The sequence below is a fragment of the Pararge aegeria genome, chromosome 15, assembly GCF_905163445.1.
Source record: "Pararge aegeria chromosome 15, ilParAegt1.1, whole genome shotgun sequence".
NCBI classification, from domain to species: Eukaryota; Metazoa; Arthropoda; class Insecta; order Lepidoptera; family Nymphalidae; genus Pararge; species Pararge aegeria.
Window position 1 is genome coordinate 5,884,430 of NC_053194.1, and position 23,917 is coordinate 5,908,346.

The 23,917-nt window shown below is 34.3% G+C and overlaps 1 protein-coding gene across 4 annotated transcripts in view; it reads right to left on the minus strand.

Annotated features, from left to right (window-relative positions):
- The window catches only part of LOC120630092 (lysine-specific demethylase 3A), a 229,075-nt gene that overhangs the window by 174,528 nt on the left and 30,630 nt on the right, over window positions 1–23,917 (minus strand). For 2 of the 4 annotated variants that reach the window (XM_039899237.1, XM_039899236.1), the window contains exon 2: window positions 953–1,102. In XM_039899237.1, the coding sequence (XP_039755171.1) occupies window positions 953–1,102 (150 nt within the window). The other 2 variants (XM_039899239.1, XM_039899238.1) reach the window with 2 other exon arrangements.

The following is a 23,917-nucleotide window of genomic DNA, read 5'->3' on the forward strand; positions in this document are numbered from 1 at the left end:
TTTATGAGCGTATGTTTTATGTAATTAATTTTTAAAAATACTTTACACTATTTTTATTTCTTACCTGTCTTTAAATATTACTAATAATAGACTTCAAGAGTTCAAGTTCTCAATTCTTATGAATCTTATTCTTAAGTAGGTAGGTATGTAGTTATGCAACACTGAGGTGTTTGTTACCATCAACGTCTATAATATATTTGAATACATAACATGTGTACGTTACTACATGTTTGTTTGAAATCTTTATTGCACACACACATTACACAGATTAAACAAAACTTAGACAATAAAATAGAGCGTGCAAAGGCGGGTTTTCCACTAAAGCAGGCATTCTTATTTTAAATTTAAGTCCATTTTTACCTATTTACCTGCCAGTGCTAAATTTAATCTTTCATTCAGTACAACCTACCTACCTACATTACTTTAAAATTCTAAATTTTTTTCTTTTGTCGGATTCAGTTCTGGAAATTTAAAACAAGTGGGGTAATAGGAACCACTGTAGTGAAAAAAGGAAGTCAGTAATGGTACCACTGTTTAGTTTTGGCTGAGTTTTAAGTAGGTAAATCGTAAAGCTAATTAACTGAATTAAAAAGCATTTGCTTCAAAGTTCAAACAAGTTTCAAATATAAAACACCTTGCAAAATAATAATATTATAACACCAACCTGTAACATATTTAATCTATCCAACACTACTTAATTGAATACGTTTCTAAGGCTTCTGCGCTAAGTCACACACAGCCACATTAAAAAAAAAAACAATTATTTATTTGAGTCCCTGGGTACAAACCAAATACAACAAACTCTTGCCCTCTATGAATGACAACATCAAAAAATCAAATGCGGATTGCAGTGCCATCTATAAAGCGCGTTGGTAATTATTATTTTTACAACAGCGCCATCTAGCGTCAACTTGGGAAATTTAATAACTAAAATATTATTTAAGGTGCTTACCAAAGCGGGCCATTTGACTTCTTCTTTTTCTAACTTTCTAGGTGCCCAAACTAATGTTCTTTCAACTAAAAACACACGAAACGTTCTACGCGAATACACTGGCACCCATTCACGGCGTTGCCAATCAACACCATCATATTCCACCAACACCTGAAACAAACAAAATAAATATTAAAATTGATGAACGATATAATGTAAATTATGTTGTAGTAAAATTGACAACAAATAATACAAAAACATTTAAAAATTAACGAAAAAATTTATACAAATTCCCAACAACTTCAATTACAAAATCTTTAGTACAGCGCCATCTGTCGCTAAGTAGCAATATCTCTTAGAGCCGTCAGTTTTGCAAATGATTTTGCCATTCGCCACTAGGTCGCGCTATAAGTCACAAAATGAACACATCTCAAAACCCCGCCCAATTTTAAAACTTTAACCTTGCAATAAATGATTGTCAGAAATGAGCGCCGCTCTCAAAAAAGGAAAAAACTTTAATGCGAAGTTATATAAATCGAAAGAACTAATACGTGAATACCAAATATGTAAATAACTTCCAAATAAAAATAAAATTATAATCTCGAGCCCATTCGTATGGCAGGGGGTAGGTACCTAATATAAATCACTATAGAGTTTTCAATTTGATATCAAAAATATAATTAAGATAATAGACTAAATAAGCCGCTTCTCGACCACGACAAACAGGTTTACGACCATTGGACTAATCATTAAAAAAAAACAGGCAAGTGCGAGTACGGAAACGTTTATTTACTACTTAGGTATTTGATAAAATAATAAAAAAAATGTTTTAGACAGAAATGAAACAAAGGGAGTAATATATTATTATTTTAACATACGCTATTTTTTCTTACTTATCTTATTATGTAAACAATCTTTTCTTTAGTTTTAGATAAAACAAGTTAAAATTTAAAAAAACAAATAAGATTAAAAAGAGATTTTTTATTATTAAAAAAAAATACTTTACACTGCAAAGAAATGAAAAGGGTATCCATAATATATATATATACAGCATATATTATATAAGACTAGTAGTAGTCTTTATGATAAAACTATATAGTCTTAATAGCCCCAGAGACTGAGCTCAGAGTGTAAACACGCACCCAATATTTTCTAAACAATGGCATTAGAGGTTTTTAGGGAATTCGCCCTCTGGCTGTCTTCATCAGAGGTTTTCGAAAGTCCACAGAGTAGATTGTGTTAAGGAAGTTGTTTTAGTCTATAGCGATAAAATAGGACACTATCAAAGCAAACAAGCGATATATATTTATTGACATTGAGAGCACAAAGTTTATTGGGAAAAGAATTTACCTTTATTTTATTACCTTTATATAAAGCTTTCATATATTTTATTAGATCCATTTCCTCTATTTTAAACCACGAAAGCTCAGTTAGCTAGGTATCTATTCAGCTACCAAGACAATAGAAGTCATTTGAACCACACAGGTAACGTTTAATGATCACTTCGGTGACCTCAACGCGGATGAAGCTAACGGTCTCAATGCCAGAACGAAGTAAACACATAAATAAATAGTACAAGCAGGTAGGTATAAGTACGTGGATGGAAAATAATCACATAGGTAGTTTGTATATCTTAATTTCAACATTGTAACTGAGTAGGTAAGTAAAACTACTGCGGCTTATCTGTAAATGCTTTGTAACTGAATTAAAGAGCCTTATACAGACGATGCGTCGCAACCATAGAGTATACATAATAACTATATAGTTATTTATACACTGGCGATCGTCGGCGATTTTGCCCGCGTATATATATTATGTAGGATAGCGAAATCAGTAGTTCTGTATCCGCTATACCCCAATGCCTTCTTCAAGCATTGGGCTACCAAATGCAAAAATTTTTTTGTCGGACTTAGTATCTTATGAGTCAAACGTGTTTCGACCAATAAACTTTCATCCCTTAATTTAACTCCAGTAGCGGTGAAAGTTTAAAAGTAAATGTTATAGGTCTATAGTTCTATAGGTCTACTCTATATATAAACGTTCTCAAAAACATAACTATCAAATGCAAAAGAGGTTTTTAGATTCAGTACCAGAGGTTTGATTATTAGAATAAAATTAGATAAACAAGATAAATAAAGATAGACAATACAGAGAACTGGTCAGCTGTTTCGAAATTGCGAGGTTTGTACATTAACAATCGCCTTGTCTAGTTGAGCATGCTTACCACTAGACCGACGAGGTATATTATGTACTGATGATACACGTAAATCAATGCTAGTACCTATTTATTGGTGCTAAAATAACGTTGTAAATATTATGAAATGTAAACGATAAACACTGCGTTTAAATGCTCATCACGATTTCGTATGTTTCGTGTGATAGGCGTACGTACTTATGTACGACAAGCGTAACTTTGTCCGCAACTTTATCCACGTACATTCAAAATCTATTTCGGCAATTTTTTCCAAATATTAGCAGGTTAATTCGTGCCTACGTTACTGCGTGAAAGAAGGACTTACCAAGAAATAGCTATGCATTTACAATCATCTTCACCATCATTATCAACAGCCTATAGCAGTCCACTGCTGAACTAAAGGCCTCTCTCACCTAGAGGATTTGTCCATAATCACCACCAGTAGGTGATTGCAGCTGTAAGGTGGTACTAGTATCACTGAGGACTCTACTGCCAGTTCTGTTATATTCCGTAAGTCGCCACGTAGGCTCGTACGACTGTATTCTGATCTGCCACCACCACACGGCATTTTCAAATTTACAATACTAAATTAAAATTCAAAATTGAATATTTCCTACCTAGGGACTAACTACTATAACAAATTTTGAAAGTTCAAGAATGATTGTTTGTAGTGTCTAAAAATTCTGCAGCACTTGATCTTTTCCAAACATTTTACAATATTATTACAATCATTATTCTAAATATATTTTGAGAGATCAAAGCGTTACCGTCAGCTTTCATTATCAATAGTAAAAACCTTAAATAAAAGGAGAGAGCTTTATATTAATTTAAGCAATGAAATATCACATGCTCTAACGGTGTAGGAAAACATCGTGAAACATCGAGAGTTCTCCATCATATTTCCAAGGGCGGGTGAAGTATACCGATCCACACTGGACCAGCGTTGTGTACTACGGCCAAGCCCTTCCCATTCTGATAGGAGACCCTTGTTCTGTAGTGGGCCGGCAATACGTGCATGATGATGATGATAAAAACCTTGATGTATAAATGAAACTGTTTACTGCAAAGTGATTTTATATTTGTATGGGGCCAAAACAGGGATATACTGGACATTGAAGTAAAGACTTGTTTTTAGTTCTAAGCATTCTATGGAATGCACCATAGAATGCTTAGAACTAAAAAAATAAGTGACTTAAAATCACCCTTGATTGTTTCCTCAGTGATTCCAGGCTGGATTGTTGTTGCTTGGCAATTTAACGCGGAAACGCATTCTTGGTAACATTCCAAACGCACATAATTTGTTTAGTAATGTAATTCTATTTTCCCTCGTGTCTTCTGGCTTTTACTATCATTTTAAGGTTCAGGTAAAAGCCAGAAGACACGAGGGAAAATAGAATATTACTAAGACTCCTCTGTCCGTCTATCACCAGGCTGTATCTCATAAACCGTGACACTTGATGTATTTATGTAGCAGCAAATACTAAAAAAAAAATATAAAAAAATAATATTATTTATGGGGGCTCCCATGTTACAACAGACATGCTTTTCTTTTGCCGCTTTATATACATATAGGTACGACGTAAAAATGAAAACCAAAATATTACTTAACATGCTTTATAGGTACGTTATGTTCTATCTCTGAGACTTATCGGTAAAACCTACACGCTAATAGTTCTTTAGTAAACCACTTTCATAGTTTTTACTGAAAGAAATCATATACAGCCCTATCATCACATGCAAAATTAAAATCAAGTGACTCGATTTACTTTATTAGTTACACGTCGCGAAGCGTCCGTACTATGCACGTGTCGGTATTTAACTTCAATAGGGTTGTCATAAGTAAACAATTAGAATGTTTTGAATACGTTTTTATGGAAAAATAAATATACTTTGTTTCGACTTAATATTTTGACAGAGTGTTCCTTACGAAATACACTTCTGCATCGTTAATATTATTTCGTAATTCGTTTACACTTTGCATGATACGCTCCCTTCGTACGCGAGTCCGACTCGCACTTGGCCGGTTTTTTACTATTTAATAATTATGTTATTGATCGAAGCAAATCTGCCTACATTGCAATTACAGCAAATGTTGGATAGAAGCAAGCGTAAGTTTTAGCAGAACTTTTCCGTAGTCCATGTTAAGAATGAATACTAAGCTTAGTCTGTAGTTCTAAGAATAATAAAAGTGAAGTGTTTAAGCTGTAGTGCTAATAAATAATAATTAACCTGATAATTTTTCCATCCCATTAAATTATGATAAATTCGGTAAGTCTATCTAATAAACCTCGTTAGTATGCTAGAACCTCAGAATTTTCCGAGATAACTTTATTAAAAATGTTGTTTTTAATAAAGTTCAAGTTAAATCACGTTTTTTCAGGATCCTGTAAAATAACCATTTGAGCTGCTTCCGAGATACACGAATCGTATTTACATAATTAATGCAAGAATAGCTCGTTTGGATAGGTTGATGTTCATGTTTTGTCTTTGAAAGTACTCTGGTCTCATCTGGTGGGAAGCTTCGGCCGTGGCTACCGACAAAGTTATGTCGCTAAGCGATTTAGCGTTCCGGTACGATGTCGCGTAGAAACCGATTGGTTAGAGGGGTATGGATGCCATACTCCCTGACAGGTTCGCCCATTACCATCCAAGACTGCATTATCACTTAATAATAAAAGTAGAAATTTAATTTTAAAAAAAATCGGTACTGTGAAGTTCTAATGTCGTAAAGATTCCGTGGATCAAACCTTTAGCACTAGTTTCAAACTATAAAACCTTGTCAAGCCTTCTGACCTTGATACTACACAGTACCAATTGACATCAATACAATATGTAGGTACCGACTAAGTAAGTAGGTACTCATTATAAGAGTTATTTAGAGTAAATAGAACATGAGATAAATATTACGTATACTTAGTTATCCAATTATTGTAACACGTATCAAGTGTAGGTAGGTATGTTGACTCATCAGCCAGTCGTCGCAGTAATTTGTTTATTTATAAACATTATGCGGCAATTCGTTATGTCCCAATTTTAATACATGCCCTTAAGAGCGATGACATTCTTATATGTATTTCGAGCAAAATCCTTGATACCTAATATGTGGAGTCAATGCCACATGCTCAAACCCACTGTACAGATTTTTTTCAACCTAACGCTTTTAAATATTAACTAAAGCAAATGAGTGAGAAAAATAGGCTTATACCTACCAAAGTATGTAAGAAAAAATCATAATCGTAAATTGAAATTAAATTAAAAATGTAAAAACCGTTGTCACTTGCGGAGCCCTTCCTTTAATATCCATTTTGAAGGGGTTGGGGATAAAAATATAAATCGTCAGTAGCATTAAATGGCGAATGGTAAGAACACAAACGACTTATCACCTTTTAACCAAAAAAAAAACAAAATCATATACAAACGCAAACGCGCGCGCGCACACTATCACACACACGCACGCATACACACACACAAAAAGAGACACGTAAAATTTATAACACCCCGTTGTTTTCTTGTCTCTATATATTTTGCACAACGGCAGCTAGAGAAATGGTTTTATTATTCCCTTTATTTTAAACGTATAAAAAACTAAATTATGTGTGCAAGACCGCAAGACCTTTCATGATATCCTAATTGACCTAGTCAACCCACTTTAATATTTCGAAGTCCTAATTTTTACCCCCTTTGCTATGAAATAAAATTATTTTCAATTCATTACAGTCTGATTCCAAACATACTTTTCTTGGAGAACTAGAAAACTTTATCCAACCGCAGGCCAGCTATATATTTTTTGGATTAAAAGAACTCAAGAAAAATTTCAGAGTCTATTGTTTTTATGTATATTAATAATATAAATTATTATTGCTAATAAATTTAAAAATCTGAAATAATTTAAAAAAATATATCGGGCGATCCCGATTTCAAGAATAACCAATATTTATATAGATCATTGGATATTTAAATGACATCACGTCACACGAAGCCCTACCTACTTGGCGACCTTGTCACTGTATATGTTATCTAATAATAATACTTATCTACTCGTATCTAACCGATTATTTACTCATGTCCTCAGACATGTATAGCGTGAGGTACCTTTTTATTTGTTTATAATTTGTATAAAAAACATCACGAAATATTATCATCGCTATAACAGATCTCTCAGCCACCCTAAGATATGAGATTTTTTTTATAAAGCGGGGTTTTATAAACAAAGGTACAAAATATAATGACATAATGAATGATACCTTATAAACGTATACAATCTTCAATAGCATATATAACAAGCAATAGCATACAGGGCGGCCGGTCAGTTGACGTCATAAAAAAAAAGCATATATAGGCCTCCTCTATGGGGAAGATTTGTCCATAGCCACTACGCCGCGCTGGGCAGACGGGTTAGTGATCTCAGTAAATTGTAGTAGTAGCACAGATATATAACCTTATTTTCCTTTTCCATAGATCAATGCTTAATGTATGTAAAATTATGCTTCTACTAATATAGTAGAAGCATAATTACATCTTAGCGCAATGCACAATGCTTTTCATCTCAAAAATCCTACTATTTTATAAATACGAACGGACGTGACTGTTTATTTGTTTGCTAGCTATGTTCGTATCTACCATTGTACCTATATTCCAAAAGTTGGAACATAAAAAGTTTACATCCTGGAGATGGACAATGAACATTATTCATCCTAGAAATTCACCAAGTTCTGGACTATTCTGGGGGATGTAAAAATACGCCTATACACGACTTCATAACTACACCGATCTTGGCGAAATTTTAAATAGAGATAGCTTACATCCTGTACCCATGTCTACCCACTTTTCCGTTTACCGCTATAGAAAAACTATATATACATAAGATAAACGAGTGAAGATAATTATCTCGCGGCGCGAATGCTAGCCCTTCTGGAGATGAACATAGTTATTATACACATTTAAGACTGTGTTTTAAAAGTCTAAGTAAGCGGGTAACAACTGTAGTTGGTACACGACACGGGATAAAGCGAGTGCATAGCAAATTTTATATAATGTATCTCTCGCGTGCTGAACAATATAAACTAGCCATTTGGTCGAAGGACTGACGTTCGTCGAGATTACGGTTATACCTCCTAATAAGGAAGGTAATCTTGTCGTGTTTTACATATAAGAATGACCATATAAACAAGGCGAAGGTAAATAAAGGAAAATATAACACGTTACGTATAAATAGTTACCTTCATGTTCATAGTTCTTTTGTTTATAGACAATCAAGGCCGTTCTCATAAATTGCTTTAAAAAGATCAAGTGAATTCACTTTTGTCGCTATTCATGAAGGTTACATAAAATCTTGCCAACAAAATATTCTAAACCTACAAGATGAGAGTAGGTACCATAAATACCGTAAATAATATGGTTCGTACTGAAACTGAACATATTGTGTCTGATTTGATTACTTTTCCTTTACTTTTTATGAAAAGAGAGAAATTTGTTCTGTTAATTTATAAGAATGTAAACTGTATTTAATTTGACATCAACTGCATTTTAGTATATTATCCGCTAGTTCAAGAATATTTTCCCGGGCTATTTAAATATTCTAAGTAAATGATATGATAGCTAATTAAATTTAAAATTGTGTCAAGATCGGTGTTGTACATACGTTACACAGTTTTATCTTAACCCCGTAGAATTACAGCCACCGGGTGCGTTCCCACAAAAACTATCCCTTGTCCTGTGCGGTAGACAACCAATAAACTATTTTATAACAAACACACAAATATACTTTCTCTATATTTTCGTATTAATAATATTTGTATGAAATTACCAATACGAAGAGATACGGGCGTAGCGTGCCTTGGGGGGCCCTAAATTAAGTAAGGCGTAAGGATTTCTCACAAAAGATACAAAAATGCTTGTATTGAATTAAAATAATTATTTATCGTTGAAAATACCTTAAATATCTTTATAATAGTAATTTTAAAATTTTACTTGGCATTGACGTTAAAAATGTCAAATTCAAATTCAAATTCAAAATTCATTTATTTCAAGTAGGCCTAATATAAGCACTTTTGAAACGTCAAGTCTGTCTGTTTGTAGTGATTCTACCACCGGTTCGGAAAGCAGATTCTACCGAGAAGAAGCCGGCAAGAAACTCAGCAGTTGCTCTTTTCCAACATCAACAATTTACATTTTGTATTTTAACATTCATTTTTCTATCTTGTGAGAGCTGAAAGCGGAGCCGGATGCTTCCAAGCAACCTTATCATTAAAAAATTCATCAATTGTATAGTAACCTCGCTCTAATAAATGTGTTTTAACAAATTCTTTAAACTTGTGCATTGGCAGGTCCAAAATCACCTTAGGAATCATATTATAAAAGCGTATACTCAATCCCACAAATGATCCCTGTACCTTACGCAGACGATATGCAGATGACACTAATTTATGACCATTTCTTGTAAGTCGACTGTTTATGTCCACTTTTTGTTTATAAAGACTAATATGTTGTCTTACAAATACTATATTGTTATAAATATATTGTGAAGCTACAGTAAGTATGCCTATTTCTTTAAACTTCTCACGGAGGGATTCGCGTGATTTAAGTTTATATATTGACCGTACAGCTCTTTTCTGCAATATAAATATAGTTTCGATATCAGCTGCTTTACCCCATAACAAGATTCCATAGGACATAACACTATGAAAGTACGCAAAATAAACTAGCCTAGCTATTTCAACGTCAGTAATCTGTCTAATTTTTCTGACTACGTAGGCAGCCGAGCTTAGTTTACCCGCTAGTGAATCTATATGGGCACCCCACTGTAGCTTATTATCCAAGGTCACGCCCAGAAAAACTGTGGAAGTCTCTATTTTTAGTGATTCACCATTTATCATTATATTTTTATCAATTTTCTTTACATTTGGTAAGATAAATTCGACACACTTTGATTTTTTTGCATTTAAAAATAAGTTGTTAACTGTAAACCAGTGCGACACATGCGACATAACACGGTTTACTTCGTCAGAGTTATCTTTACTCCTATCAGTCTTAAAAATTAGAGATGTATCATCTGCAAACAATACAATGTCGCATGTTCCACTGACATGGTACGGTAGATCATTTATATACACTAAAAATAGAAAAGGACCCAAAATCGAGCCTTGTGGGACACCCATTGAGGTATTTGAACCCTGAGACTTTGCATCATTTATGCAAACTCTTTGGGTTCTATTGCTGAGATAAGAGGCAACCAAATTTAGTGCAACGTTTTGGATACCATAGTGGCTTAGCTTAAGAAGCAAGGTTTTATGATCAACACAATCGAAAGCTTTAGATAGATCACAAAAAACACCCATGGCGTTCTGTGAACATTCCCAGGCATCATAAACATGTTTTATAAGTTTAGCGCCTGCGTCCGTTGTGCTACGACCTTTAGTGAAGCCATACTGCTCAGGGTGTAGTAAGTTATTTACATTAAAATGATATAAGAGTTGATTTAATATAATTTTTTCAAATATCTTACTAAGAGCTGGTAAGATTGAGATAGGTCTGTAATTGTTTATATCATTTTTATTACCAGATTTAAATAGAGGAATGAGTTTACTATGTTTCATTAGGTTCGGGAAAGTACCTAAATCAACACATTCATTGAAAATTATGGCTAAAAGAGGAGCAATGACGTCAATAATTTGAGATATTACCTTTACCGACATTCCCCATATATCACCTGTTTTCTTTAATTTTAACAACTTGAAGTTTTTACTGATATCCGATGCATCTATATGTTTGAAATGAAATAAAACTTTGCACTCATTAATGTTGCCTCTTAATAAATTCTGAGCTGCAGTAGGTGAGGAATTTAGTGAATCTGTTAACAAAATAGGAACATTCTGAAAAAAGTTTTCAAAAGTACTAGCAACTTCTGTATCAGTAGTTACCATAATATTATTATTAATAATTAATTCAAAATTTCCGTCTCGAGATTTAGTTTTCCCAGATTCATTATTAACAATTTTCCAGGTTGTTTGTATTTTGTTTTCAGATTTTACTATCCGATCTTTAATGTATAGCGACTTAGCTTGTCTACAAACATTTTTAAATGTTTTGGAGTAACTTTTTACATATTCAAGGAAAGTTGGAGTCTGATTGTATTGTTTTTCATCATATAGCTCATACAACTTATCCCTGCTTTTGTAAATGCCTATTGTCGCCCAATCACTAAACCTCATTTTTTTATTAGAATCTATGTATTTAAAAGTAAATACTTTATTAAATGCACTTTCTATTTCATTGAAAAGCGTACGATAAAGATTGTCGGGATGACAGTTTTCAAAAAAGAGAGCAGGAATTTTGGCTGATATTTCACCTTCAAATCGCGTCAGTTTACTCTGAGTTATCGGCCTGTACTTAACAATATGTTTATTTCTATTTGTACCAACAACAGTAATTTGTTGGCCACAATGATCTGACCTTAAATTGTTTAATATCGATTTACCTAAGATATCACAGTTAAAAAAAATATTATCTAAACAAGATGCTGAAGTTGCTGTGATTCTAGTAGGTTCATCGAAAGCATTATTCAAATTAAAGCATTTAAATAAGTTTAACAACCTAGTCGTAGTAGTATTATGTAATAAGATATCAACATTGAAATCCCCGCATACTATTACATTTTTAGTAGACATACACAATCGCTTAAGGACATCTTCCATTACATCCTCGAATTGGTTGAAATCACCTGAGGGGGGATGGTACACACACACTATTATAAAACGCTCCAGCTCCACACAAGACAGTTCAATTATGCGCTCCACAGAAAGACTAACTATATCTTTTCGCTCCTTACATGTTATATTATTGCGTACAAAAATTAAGGATCCACCATGAATAGCAGTCTTTCTAAAGAACACACTTGACATTTTGAAGTTATTGATGTTAACTGCTATTTGTGCTCCAGTGAGCCAATGCTCAGTTATACACAATATGTGTATATTGAATTTTTCAACAAACAGTTCTATTTCTAATTCTTTGCCGGTGAAGCTCTGTATGTTTTGATGTACAATGTTCATATTACAGAGCTTCCCCGTTGTCTCACTGTCTAGTTTAAATATCTATTTATTATAGTACTAGAACAAGTACTAGGGTCAATATTAGAAATATTGGTGGTACTTGAAGTACAATATGTAGAGGTGTCAATAGACTTAGTTACAATACTTGTAACAGTATCATTTAAGTTGTAAGCTAGTAAAGATGCCAAGTGATGCTTACTTTTCTTAGATAAAATTAAACTATCTCTAGACAATAGGGATGACATGGATTTATTGATGTCAAAATAAAAAACTGCGTCACTATGACGGCATGTCAGGTTATAAATTAATAAATTTAAATTATAAATATGTTCATTCTGCTTTGAACTAAATGTGCCACAGTAAGGAAAGGCACACATAACGAATTTACATTGAGTTTTACTATGTAAAGCTAGTAATTTATCAATGCATCTTATAATTTGATGCTTTCGCAGAAAATATTTATTTCTTGCTTTTTAGTGGTATGAAATTAACAAAGTAGTTTTTTATTTTTTGTTCGTGGGAATCACTAGATTAAGGGAATAAAGTCACTTACTCATTTTTGTAACGATAAAATTTTACCAATTTTTGCTTACACACGTTAGGGGCCTATGTAGCCCGAGGGCCCCGTATCATTGATACGGCGGTAGCTACCCCCGCAGCCAATACGTGACTATGTGTCTAAAAAGGTAGTTTACTCCACTGATGTTAAGCTTTTCATTGTGTAAGGTCGGATCTGGCTTGATCGTAAGCCTTTGAGTCTCGCAAAAAGACTCAAGCGTCCAACAACCAAGATGATTTTAAATTATTTCACTTGAACGATTTTGGTGATTGTGAATGATTGAAATGATTTGGAAATTTATTTTCACATCCTGGTTTAGTAATATCACACATTTTCACGCGTTTCTTCGATGTCACGTTCTTCTTTACTTCCAGACGCCTCTAACTTTTTCTGCTTCTAGCTAACCCTACTTGAAGATTTGGGGGCTTTCAAAGTACCTGATAGTTAAAGCGTTTCGCAGGAGGTCGCTGGACGAGAGCGGTACCAAACCGTAGAACTTAAAACTCCCTACAGAAGATCCATGTCTTGCAGTGGATATCCATCGGTTGATATATTATTCAGTCTGTCCGGTATTTTCATCTGTTCTAGACGTATTTGTTCCGGAAGTCTACCTACCGAATTGAATGTTTTATGTAAAATATTGATCGCAGTAGAATTTTTTTTTTAAATTGAATTCTATTTATTTTGAAGCAAGAATTACGTACATATATTATTTTGACACGTAATCAGTGCTTAAAAGTTTATTAAAAATTGTATACTCTGCAACCATCATGAAACCTATTCATAAAATCGTCGAATTAAATTGCGTTCATCAGTGTTTCATATTTTCAATGTAACTTTTACATTATCTTTTATCTACAAGTGATATCGGTAAATCAAAACAAAATGAGAATCGCACACGCGACTTGGCTCGAGATAAGCATACATATTAATGAGGTTCTGTCGGTTAGTTACATATTTATGAGATTGCGAATAAGTTTCTTTTTTCGGTAAAACAGGTGATATTTAAAAATTTTAAGAATGTTGTAAATATTGTTTATATTTTGAAAGCATGTGGATTTAATTTTTCGTGTCTATAATTTTGATGGTCAAGGGACTTATCAAACTTGTCCAAATTGGTTTCCAGTGTTATTATAAATTAAATTAGAACGTAAAAATAAAAGTAAAAGCTTAAAGCATTCGTATTGCATCCAGTACCTTCCTATTTATGATAAACATGGTTTTTATAGTCAAGGGCTTCATGACAAACCTGTCCTTATGGGATTTTAAGGATATCCTACACCATTAATTAAATACACAGCTGATAACAACATTTGTAACTAACATTAGTTGAATTATAAAAGTGTGCGTAGTAAGTAGGTATTAGTAGGGCTATCTTAAAACCGGCACAAAGAAGCGACTCTTTATATATTTTATGTTCTACGTAGGACAATACATAGAGTTTTAAAAAATTACTATTATGTAGCGACTGGGCTGGCTGACTATATAGCGACTGGGCTGGCTGACTGGTCGTCTTAATATATTGTATGTTCTACGTAGGACAGGTTCTACGCATTATTTTTAATACTTTTTCTAATTTAAAGCCGATGAAAACGCTAGCTTCTTATATAAAGTTTGAAAGCGTGCGGATTGCATTCAGTCTGTTTATAAACGTTGTTTGGCTAGTCAAGGGTTTGGCAACAGCGCCAACGCCGCGTGGGCACCGCACCGGTGCACTTGAATGTATATCTCGCCTTCTGAACACCTCTGAATTCATTTCTATTTTCGTTCCACGCTTATGTATGCCCTAAAAAAATTCCATATTATATCTGGTACTTTAAGGATATAATGATATTGGCCTACCTTTCGCCCCCCGACCGTCTTCCCGGGGTAATTTTCAGTTCGGATCATTTATTTGTATATTATATATGTAAACATATATATAATATACAAATAAATGAAATTGATATCTTTTTATTACCACCAGATAAGATTGCAGTTGAGTGCCAACTTCTAGTGGAACTTAAAAAAAATGCATAGACAACCATCACAGATTTTTAGTTTGCTTTATTCATAACGATATATAAACACAATCGGAATTTGGCGGACAAAGCAGATGGCCTGATAATAAGAGGAAAACCACAGCCTATAATCAGGGCATGCAAGGAGCACGTCATAAAAAGTCGACCAACCTGAGGCGTGGAGCCTCATGAGCCTGAAGCACAAACAAACACATTTTCCAATACATAATACCAGTAAGGACAAGACTGGTCCTAATGGACCGGTTCACAACATGTTCAACAATTAGCATAAAAATAAATACCGCCAATGAGACAATTTTAAAGATACGACCTGCTATTACCTACTCTCGCATGAAGGTCTCCAGAGCCCATATTCAGAGTATGCATATTAAACCTCGTGGCATTGCACGTTGACCTTTTTGTAACACGTACTGACTTGAATATATTTTTAAACACATATCTACATTGCAGAACCGATCAAACCCTGGTCTTAGTTCGTTGAGTGGTAAAAAAAATGCATATTACCAATTTATCTATAGGACTAATCGCTCTAAGCCCCAGACCCAGAGAGTAACGGTAGGTTCAATTCTCGCCAATTTCGAAATTTTGATAAAAATAGTTAGTTTTATATAAATCAACATCAAATAAAATTCTATCCCTCCATTTACCTCGCAACGGGAGACGCTGGAGGGAAGTCATAAAGACGAGTGAATAGTCATCCGCACAAAAAAAAAACTTTCTTCTTTTTTCAGAAGACAGATTCTACCCAGATGAAGCCGGCAAGAAACTCAGTACTTGATTGACGCAAACTAAATATATGATCAGAAAATCAAAGTTAATTTTGTTTTCCTTTCTATGCAACATAGTTTAGAAGTAAAAAGAAGACAGAATTAGGATACGAATTATTACATCGGCAGCTTTCAAGTTCATTCTACTAAGAGTTAGCAATGTTTTCAGTGTTATCGAGTCTACCAGTGATCCTAGAACGGGCAGTTACCTTGGCCAACGAATTAGAATTAATTTAGATTTTATTTAGTATAAATAGTTTATTTTAGGTTATATTTATAAAACAATTATTTTAAAGAGCAAATATGAATAAATACGACTAATGAGTTAGCAATTGGCTGCAATCTCGCCGGGCACAACGTAAGTGACAATGCAGTCCTAATATGGTAGCGGGCTAACCTTTTATATTAAACCCATCGGTTTCTACGAAGGCTATGGAACGCTAAATCGCTTGGCGATACCCCTTTGTCAGCAGGATGATAACTAGCTAGACCAGAGAAAATGCAGAAATAATAAATTAAAAATTGCCCTAACGTGGGTTGAACCCGGGACCTCCGCCATATATAAGACCACAATACTCACCATTGCGCTAATAAGGTCGACTAAAATTGATCTGCTTGAAATTTACGCTCTATCGCTATATCGAGAGCACCTAATAACACCTAAAATCCGAACCAGATGCAAATTCTCAATAACATTACACAATGTATAGAGTCCGTATACCGTTATTTATTTGTTCAGCCACTGCCACTGGCAACTTCTTTGCCGGTGCGCGGGAAACTCGTTCTAAGAATAGAAACAGTAAGTACTTAGTCAAGGTTGCGAAACTAGGCCACCAAGAAAATTGTAAGACAACTTCGCTAGACATCATTCTATCTTACTGTACCTTTAACGTGCGAAGGTATACTTATATAACAATTGTTGTCTTCTTTTATAAAAGGCATTGTAGAGTTTGACTTTTTAGTAACAATTTAGCTATAGAAAGATTCATGTCTCGCATTGACGCAACGTAGCGGGCTTGATCTCATAATCTATGTACCTAATAAAAAAGCTTTAAAGCATAACCAATTGTTGTTCTCTGTATTTGTAAGACGTAATCTCCTCTCGTACGTCCCGAAATATTAATTTTTCATTATCTTCTGAACTTTGCAAACAAATAACATGCTGCAAAGGACAAGGTTCATATTTCATTTTCTTACTTAGGTATCTATATAAGATTTTCTTGCTTATAAAATGACTTTATTGTAAGGATAAATATTTAAATCCTTAAAATCACGATTGAAAATCAAATATTTATTTTTCGACGTACAAATCGTTATTGTGGCTTTTTTGTAAAAGACAGGTATGTATATGGAAAGACCAGTATTTTTGTATGACTGGCCATTTAGACAGCGCACCCGTATAAATCAAATCGTGATATTCTTACTGAAATTAAATACATATAGACTATGTTCTTCCGGACAAAATAGCTTTCTAATGGCAAAAGAATTCCTAAAACCACTGAACCGGTTTTAGAAGTTCAAAAGTTTGCGATATAAAACAAAGTAACAAATCCTGCATTTTTATAATATTAGTATAGATAGAAAAGGCGATGTAGTCTGCCTAGTTTTTATTTGTATCTAGTGATTGCAGAAGCACTTTGCTTTTGAGGGACGGAATTCAGTACTTTAAAACATTTACAATTAATCAACAAAGAATAATTGATGTTGTGTTATGCAATAATGTCTGACACACAATGTAATTATATAGAGAAAGTGGAAAGTGGAATAGTTATAGATAGTGATAGTATAACCAACTGTGTCAAATGAGAGAAAGCTGAACTACAGATTTGTAGCTGTCTTCAACCGAACAAAAAAGGTTAGACTGTAAAGTAAGGTCAACAACACGCGGTAGAGAATGTAAACAAACTTAACATGTCTAAACAAATCCGTGCGTAATTATCAAAACATTTCGTGTAATTCTCTATCTTGTCCCGCTGGTTTTGCTTTTGGTAGTAAGAATTAAGAATCTGTAAATTTTAGTGAAAAGTTATCATCTCTTAGCGTCCGCAATTTCCCACAGCAATCGTTAAAACTGTCTGGAAAGTTTTAATAAACTAAATCTATTGAGAATAATTTTTGGTTGACTTAATTTGCAGTTAAAAGAAACGTCATTAATTCGTTTAATTGCGAAAATATTCATGATACAAATAATAATAGAAACGGAGAGGCTTTTGTAATTATAAAATCACTGCATTGTTATTTAAGCTTATATTCATATTTGTCACCCAGTCACACGTTTGAAAAAATCACCACAGTTCTGCCTGCCTGCAGGGACTTCTTGCACTTTCACTAACGACCGCAGACTTCAGTCGGGTTCAACGACTTTGTAATCAATTGGTGGGATCGATTTTTTAACACTTGACGAATGGCGTCTCCTAGCTAGGATGGGCAGGTGACAATAATATCCCCGAGGAAAGGACAAAAATGTATCTTCTCCAACAGCTTTATCAACTCTCAGAGCACTGGCGCACATGAAATAATATTCAAATAATATATGAAGGCCACTTCGTCAATGGTAGGTGCGGCTGCTTCCAGTGCCGAGCAGGCCAAGAGGCGTAAATATGAAAACCTGGATAGCAGCTTCATTTTTGTGCCTTTTGGTGTAGAGACTTTGGGACCGTGGGGTCCGGAGGCAAGAGCCCTTTTCAAAGAATTATCGAAAAGGGTTATCGAGTCTACCGGTGATCCTAGAGCGGGCAGTTACCTTGGCCAACGAATTAGTTTGGCCATCCAGAGGGGAAATGCTGCCAGCATCTTAGGAACTGTGCCTCGCTGCGGTGGTTTCGAGGACGTTTTAGATTTTATTTAGTTTTTAAATAGTTTATTTTAGGTTATAGTTATGTATTTTTTTAATTTAATAAATAAATCTATAATAATATATGTGTATATAATAAACAGAGGTAAACTTCTCCCATTCCATGTTCCCGTGATTCAGCACGTTAATTATATCTTGTCAGGGAATATAATCGGTGGATATTAATTTTTGTATCCCGCCTGTGCTAGTACCATAACAATATCACTGGTAAAATAGTAAATTATTAACCAAGTATTAATTTTGAACATGTAAGGTGTAAAAATCACCATGATATTAAATTAAATGCTTTAGAAGTTGAGTAAGTTGTCAAATAAGAGAAAGCTTATTTTAAAATTGTATGGTGTAGCTTAAGAGCTAAGGTCTTGCTGGTGTAGCCTTTTCCAACCTTTTCTAAGGACCTCTCTTATCACCTCTTTATAAGTTACCACCCCAACCTTTCGTTATATTTGTCCCACAAGAGCGAGTCTCAGTCGTCATCATCTCCCCTCTTTCACTCTACTTTTCTTCGTCTTCCTCTACTATTCGATACTGTATAAACAATAAAATATAGGCTGTAAGGTAAGACCAACAACACGAGATAAAAAATGAAAAAACAAATGATGGTGGCACATTTACTCTCAAAATCATAAAACAATTCATTTAATTCTTTATCTTGGCTCGCTGGCCCCGTTTTATGTAAAAATATTATTACTGATCCGTGAACGCAGTCGGTTTCAGTAACAAGTTCGCCATAGTACATTGGAGCGTGAGCAGTGGGATAGGAATTCATCATCGTCACCATCCGCAGCCCATAAAAGTCCCACTTGCTGGGCACATGCCTCCTGTCTCAAAGAACACGATTTTAGAGCATAGACTCACCACGCTGCTCCAATGCGTGTTGGTGAGCTTTAACGACTATTGTCACAATTTAGTGTTAATAACTGGGACCAACGGCAACGTGCTCTCTGAGTAACAGGGGTTGACACCCCTTCGAACCCCCCTCGAATTTCGTAACTCCGGGCTGGTAATGAAAATTCTTTAATAGATAAAACACAACACCTCAATTTTTGGCCCGAACTGGGATTGGAATCCAGGACCTAAATGATGATCCCTAACTAAAGACGCTGACCACTAGACCATCGAGGCAGTCGAGCGATATAAATTGACTGAAAATAATTAAATTATATCTACACCTACTTATTTAGCACTTACTGACATTTTCTGCTAATGCAAGATTAAATTGGTAGCCGACCTCATTTTTATTTTCAGTCTAGACTGTAAGACTCTTACCTATGTAAGATACATTTATATGTAAGAATGACATTTTACATCTTTAAAGCTAGGCTAACCTTCAAGTCTTCCCAGCTTAGCCTTGGTGTTTTACCTAGAATAATCTGTTTATTATTCTAAGCCCATAAGGTAGGTTGGCAAGCTACCAATTTTGATTTTAATAAAAGGATTATTATATCTTAAGTAGGTATAAACCTTCGTAAATCGTTTCTTTTCAATAAAAAATAGGATTTCGAAAAAATGTAAAACCGACTTATTTCAAGTAATGCAATCTTTTTTATCTACACATAAAAACATAAAAAAATATTTATCCTCGTTATTTCGATAAAGAAACCTACTAAACCGATATTACCTACTGAACCGAAACTAACTAATGAACCGAATTTGATGAAGTTTCTATGGGACCAATATGAAAGTATAGCTAAGCTTTTTGGAATAAGAAAAACTAAATCGATTTAAAAATAAAACAGTTCTGAGGTAACAAACGAATCGACAACCTCCTCATTTTATACAAAAATAGATAAAAAAAGCTGAGGAAAATGATGTTGATGATTGGATTATCGACGACGATTTCCCTAATCCCTAAAAAGTAGACATTTTTCCCGCGCAGAGTCGCTATATTTCCGAATGACAACTCCAAATAAGCGCACCCCACACATTTCCCGTCGGGTTCAGTGGGTCAATGAACGCGAGAGACTCAGACCTGTCGCCCGATTTGTTGCAAAACATGTCGAATGCCGACCAACCTTGCGCCTTGCTTGGTAGGTATACCTAACACAGACTTTTACTTAATTGTATGACTATGAAACTATTTAAATTAATTTAAAATTTGCTTTGCTTTAATACTCCTACGTTTATATAGTTGGCATAGATTTTGGTACCTCCTTACCTAACTGGTAAAAAAACGTAATTTAGAATTTTTTTACATAAATCGGATATCATTTTACTATAAGCGGCATACAGGTTATTTTGTCAATACCAAGCTAATATAATTATGTTTTTATTTATTTATTCTATTGCACAACCAAAAAACGGTTCACAAAACAGAGGTCAAACAGAAGAAACAGAAGTCTGGGACCTCATATTCGCCAGCGAAGAGGTTGTGTGTCCCAAAATCAGTAGTAATCTGATCGTCAGGATAGTGAAGGATCATGTTTGGGCCTTCTCCTGTTGAGAGTGGCGCTAAGGTTCGGTGAGATGGTAGAGTCGTAAAAGCCTTTTGCTATAAACTAATGCAAGCTTGGACAACAGGATGGAAGGCTGTAGTAAAAATCGCTACGAAGGAGCTCGAATCCGGACACGACCTTCAGTAATGAAGTAAACGACGAAGAAGGGAAGAGAATGCAAGCTTATACATAGGAAATCTCTAGCAAACTTTTTCTGATTTGTCCTGGAACATTATCTAATGCATGTTACATATAAGAAACCCTCATCTCACAATTGTAAATATAGGAACCGAGTATTTTACATCGTGAGACTTTATTACCTTAGTGTCTTGGCATCTAGTCAGTATAAGCTTCTGCGTTGTTATTTCTTACTAAGTTATAAGCACACTACAGAGTAGGTATATATAGGTATTAGGTAGGTATTTACTATGTACTATGAGACCGCATGTAGTAGGTAAATTTTATCTGTATCTAGGTATCATTGAATGAATAATATGATACACACTATGTACTAACTTGGTCAGTTTATTGTGTGTTTGATATAGGTATAGTGGATTCCGATCCCTGGGTAGGACTTACAAATAGTAGGTATGTATTAGCTTTTTCTATTTTCTATAACAAAATTGTTTTTAACCTTGTTGTATTGATACAGAACTATAGTTTGTGTGGCAGTTCTTTAGAAGAAAATTGCGTACAGTTTGGTACGCCTAAATATTCAAAGCACTTTATCAATTATGTTGGAATCTCTATACAATTAAATCTCCTAGGAAACTCCTATTGAAATTCAAGACTTCTTGGGGGAGCGATCGGATTACGTAGCATTTCTACCCTTTCTAAAACTTCTCAGCACCTAATGGATATTTTTTATATGAACCTAAATAGTATTTAAATTATAGCTCTACAAAGTATTACCTTTAATTACCTACTTATTTACTTACTCAAGTAGATAAACAAGCATCGTGTAAAATATTCCATAAAATACCTAGATGATAACAAGTAATCAAGCAACATAATGTCTAATATTTACCAAGTAATTTACTTCCGCACATTCCATACAAAACGTAAGGGTTTAATGAATAATTTAAAGAAAAACTATTAAGTCAACAAGTACAAACTTTTCTTCACGCTCAGATTGCCTTTAAAATAAAATCACTTTTAGTGATAAGGCCGCCTTTGTACCCTAGCACTAAGTACTATTACTGTTTTCCTTATTCTATTCTATCCTTTCCACGATAATTTACTACGCTTGATTGATAGCGGCACTCTAACCTCCTACGTTACGAAATGTTATGGCTTCTTTTTTGAATGCCAAATGACAAAAGTGATAAGTCATTGTTTAATTAAATAATCAACAAATATATGTATCTAAAAAGTTAATTAGAAAGGCCGACTTGTGCAGTCGAAACTACACAGTTGCTGAACATTTGTGGTTATCGAAGAGTGCAGTAACTAAGAATGCAGTTGAGTGCTGTTAGTGACAGTGGTTTAGTAGTTTCGATGCAGTTATGCCAACCATTCAAAAACTGCTTCAAAACTGCAAAATTTCAGACGGTATGCAGTTCGAAAACACTAATGTGGCGACACTAAGATGCAAGCCGAAAAACAGGAAAGTTTTTATCTAAATTGTCATTCAGTTTGAATAAACGTAAAGACGTTTCAATACACACTCTTTAAATTAGCAATTTTAATAAATAATTGTTATTGCGTTGAAACTTATTTAAATAAATTGTAATGACCCTTAGGAATAACAATGCCGAATAGGTACTGGATTACTATACATGACAAAGGCTTCATTATCTTATTGACCCGGCGAACAGAGGTCTCAGAGTTTACTTGGGTGAAATTGCACTTTGACCATCTGTGTGAGGTGGCATGCATAGAGGGTATGCAGATGATATAGAATGAAGAAAATCGAGAATGTACGAGTTATAAAAACTAAAGGATAGGCATTGTAAGAGTTATAAAAAGCCTACCTTTAACTATTTGTAACTCATGACTGAAACTGAATTGACGCCACTGTCTGTGTGTATGACAGAAGTCAGAGCTCTAGAACTTTTATAATAAGAAACATATTTACGGCAACTAGCTGTAAACACTACACAATTATAAGATTAGAAGAACTACTAAAGTCAATCAGTGTCTCCCGAGTTATGAACATCTAAGATAACTTTTTAATGGAAGCTTAACGCTTAAGACCGCTATCATCTTATCCTGCATCGTAACTTACCACCACCAGTTGAGATTGCAGTCAAGGGCTAACTTGTAGTGGAATAAAAGAAAACTATTAAATTAATATCAAATAGAGAACTGCAACCGTCCAGCCGAGCTAACGATGGCTTAACTTGCTTTCCTAGACAAGAGGGTGAATAACATCAATTTCTCTTTTACCTACTAAGGGTTTTATGACAAAAAAACCCAATACAAACTACTTGAACGACGAGGACGTTCGTTGCTCCTATGAGAGAGGAGATCTTTTACCAGCAGTGGGCTTTATGAGGATTTATTTTTAACTAAATTCATAAATTAATATTGGATAGAAGCAGGCGTGACTTTGCGGAAATCCATGATACATTATGAAAATTAAGCATAATTTGCTATATACTCCACAAACCGATTCTTCACTTCACCAAAATTATTCATTGTAAAGTCAACATCTCCTGTGGATGCTCCGGTTTCGGAGCGAAACTTGCTAAGAGGATACATTGCCGAAGATCTGTATGGTGTGGAGAATAAGGATTGAAGAAATTATAAATTACACCGTACAGATTCTCCTGCTTTTCGCGAAATATAGCAAATTAAGCTTGATTTTCATAATATATCATAAATTGATTACATTGAGTGTATGATGTACACATTCCATTATTATGTGTGTCGAGGTGGAGCCTTGAAGTTAAAACAAACCTTGCTTTAAGATCTAATTACGTCGATTATCTTAACGATCGACATGTACTATACTACAGGCAAGTTTTAGGAATGACAAAGTTTCGTACGTTTGAAAACAGTATTTAAAAAAATACCCCTGTGAACAAATAACGTACTGGATAAATACGCAGCGAGCCTCTTTGCATGTTTTACAAAAAAAACCCCTTGGGGCTTTTCAAAACTC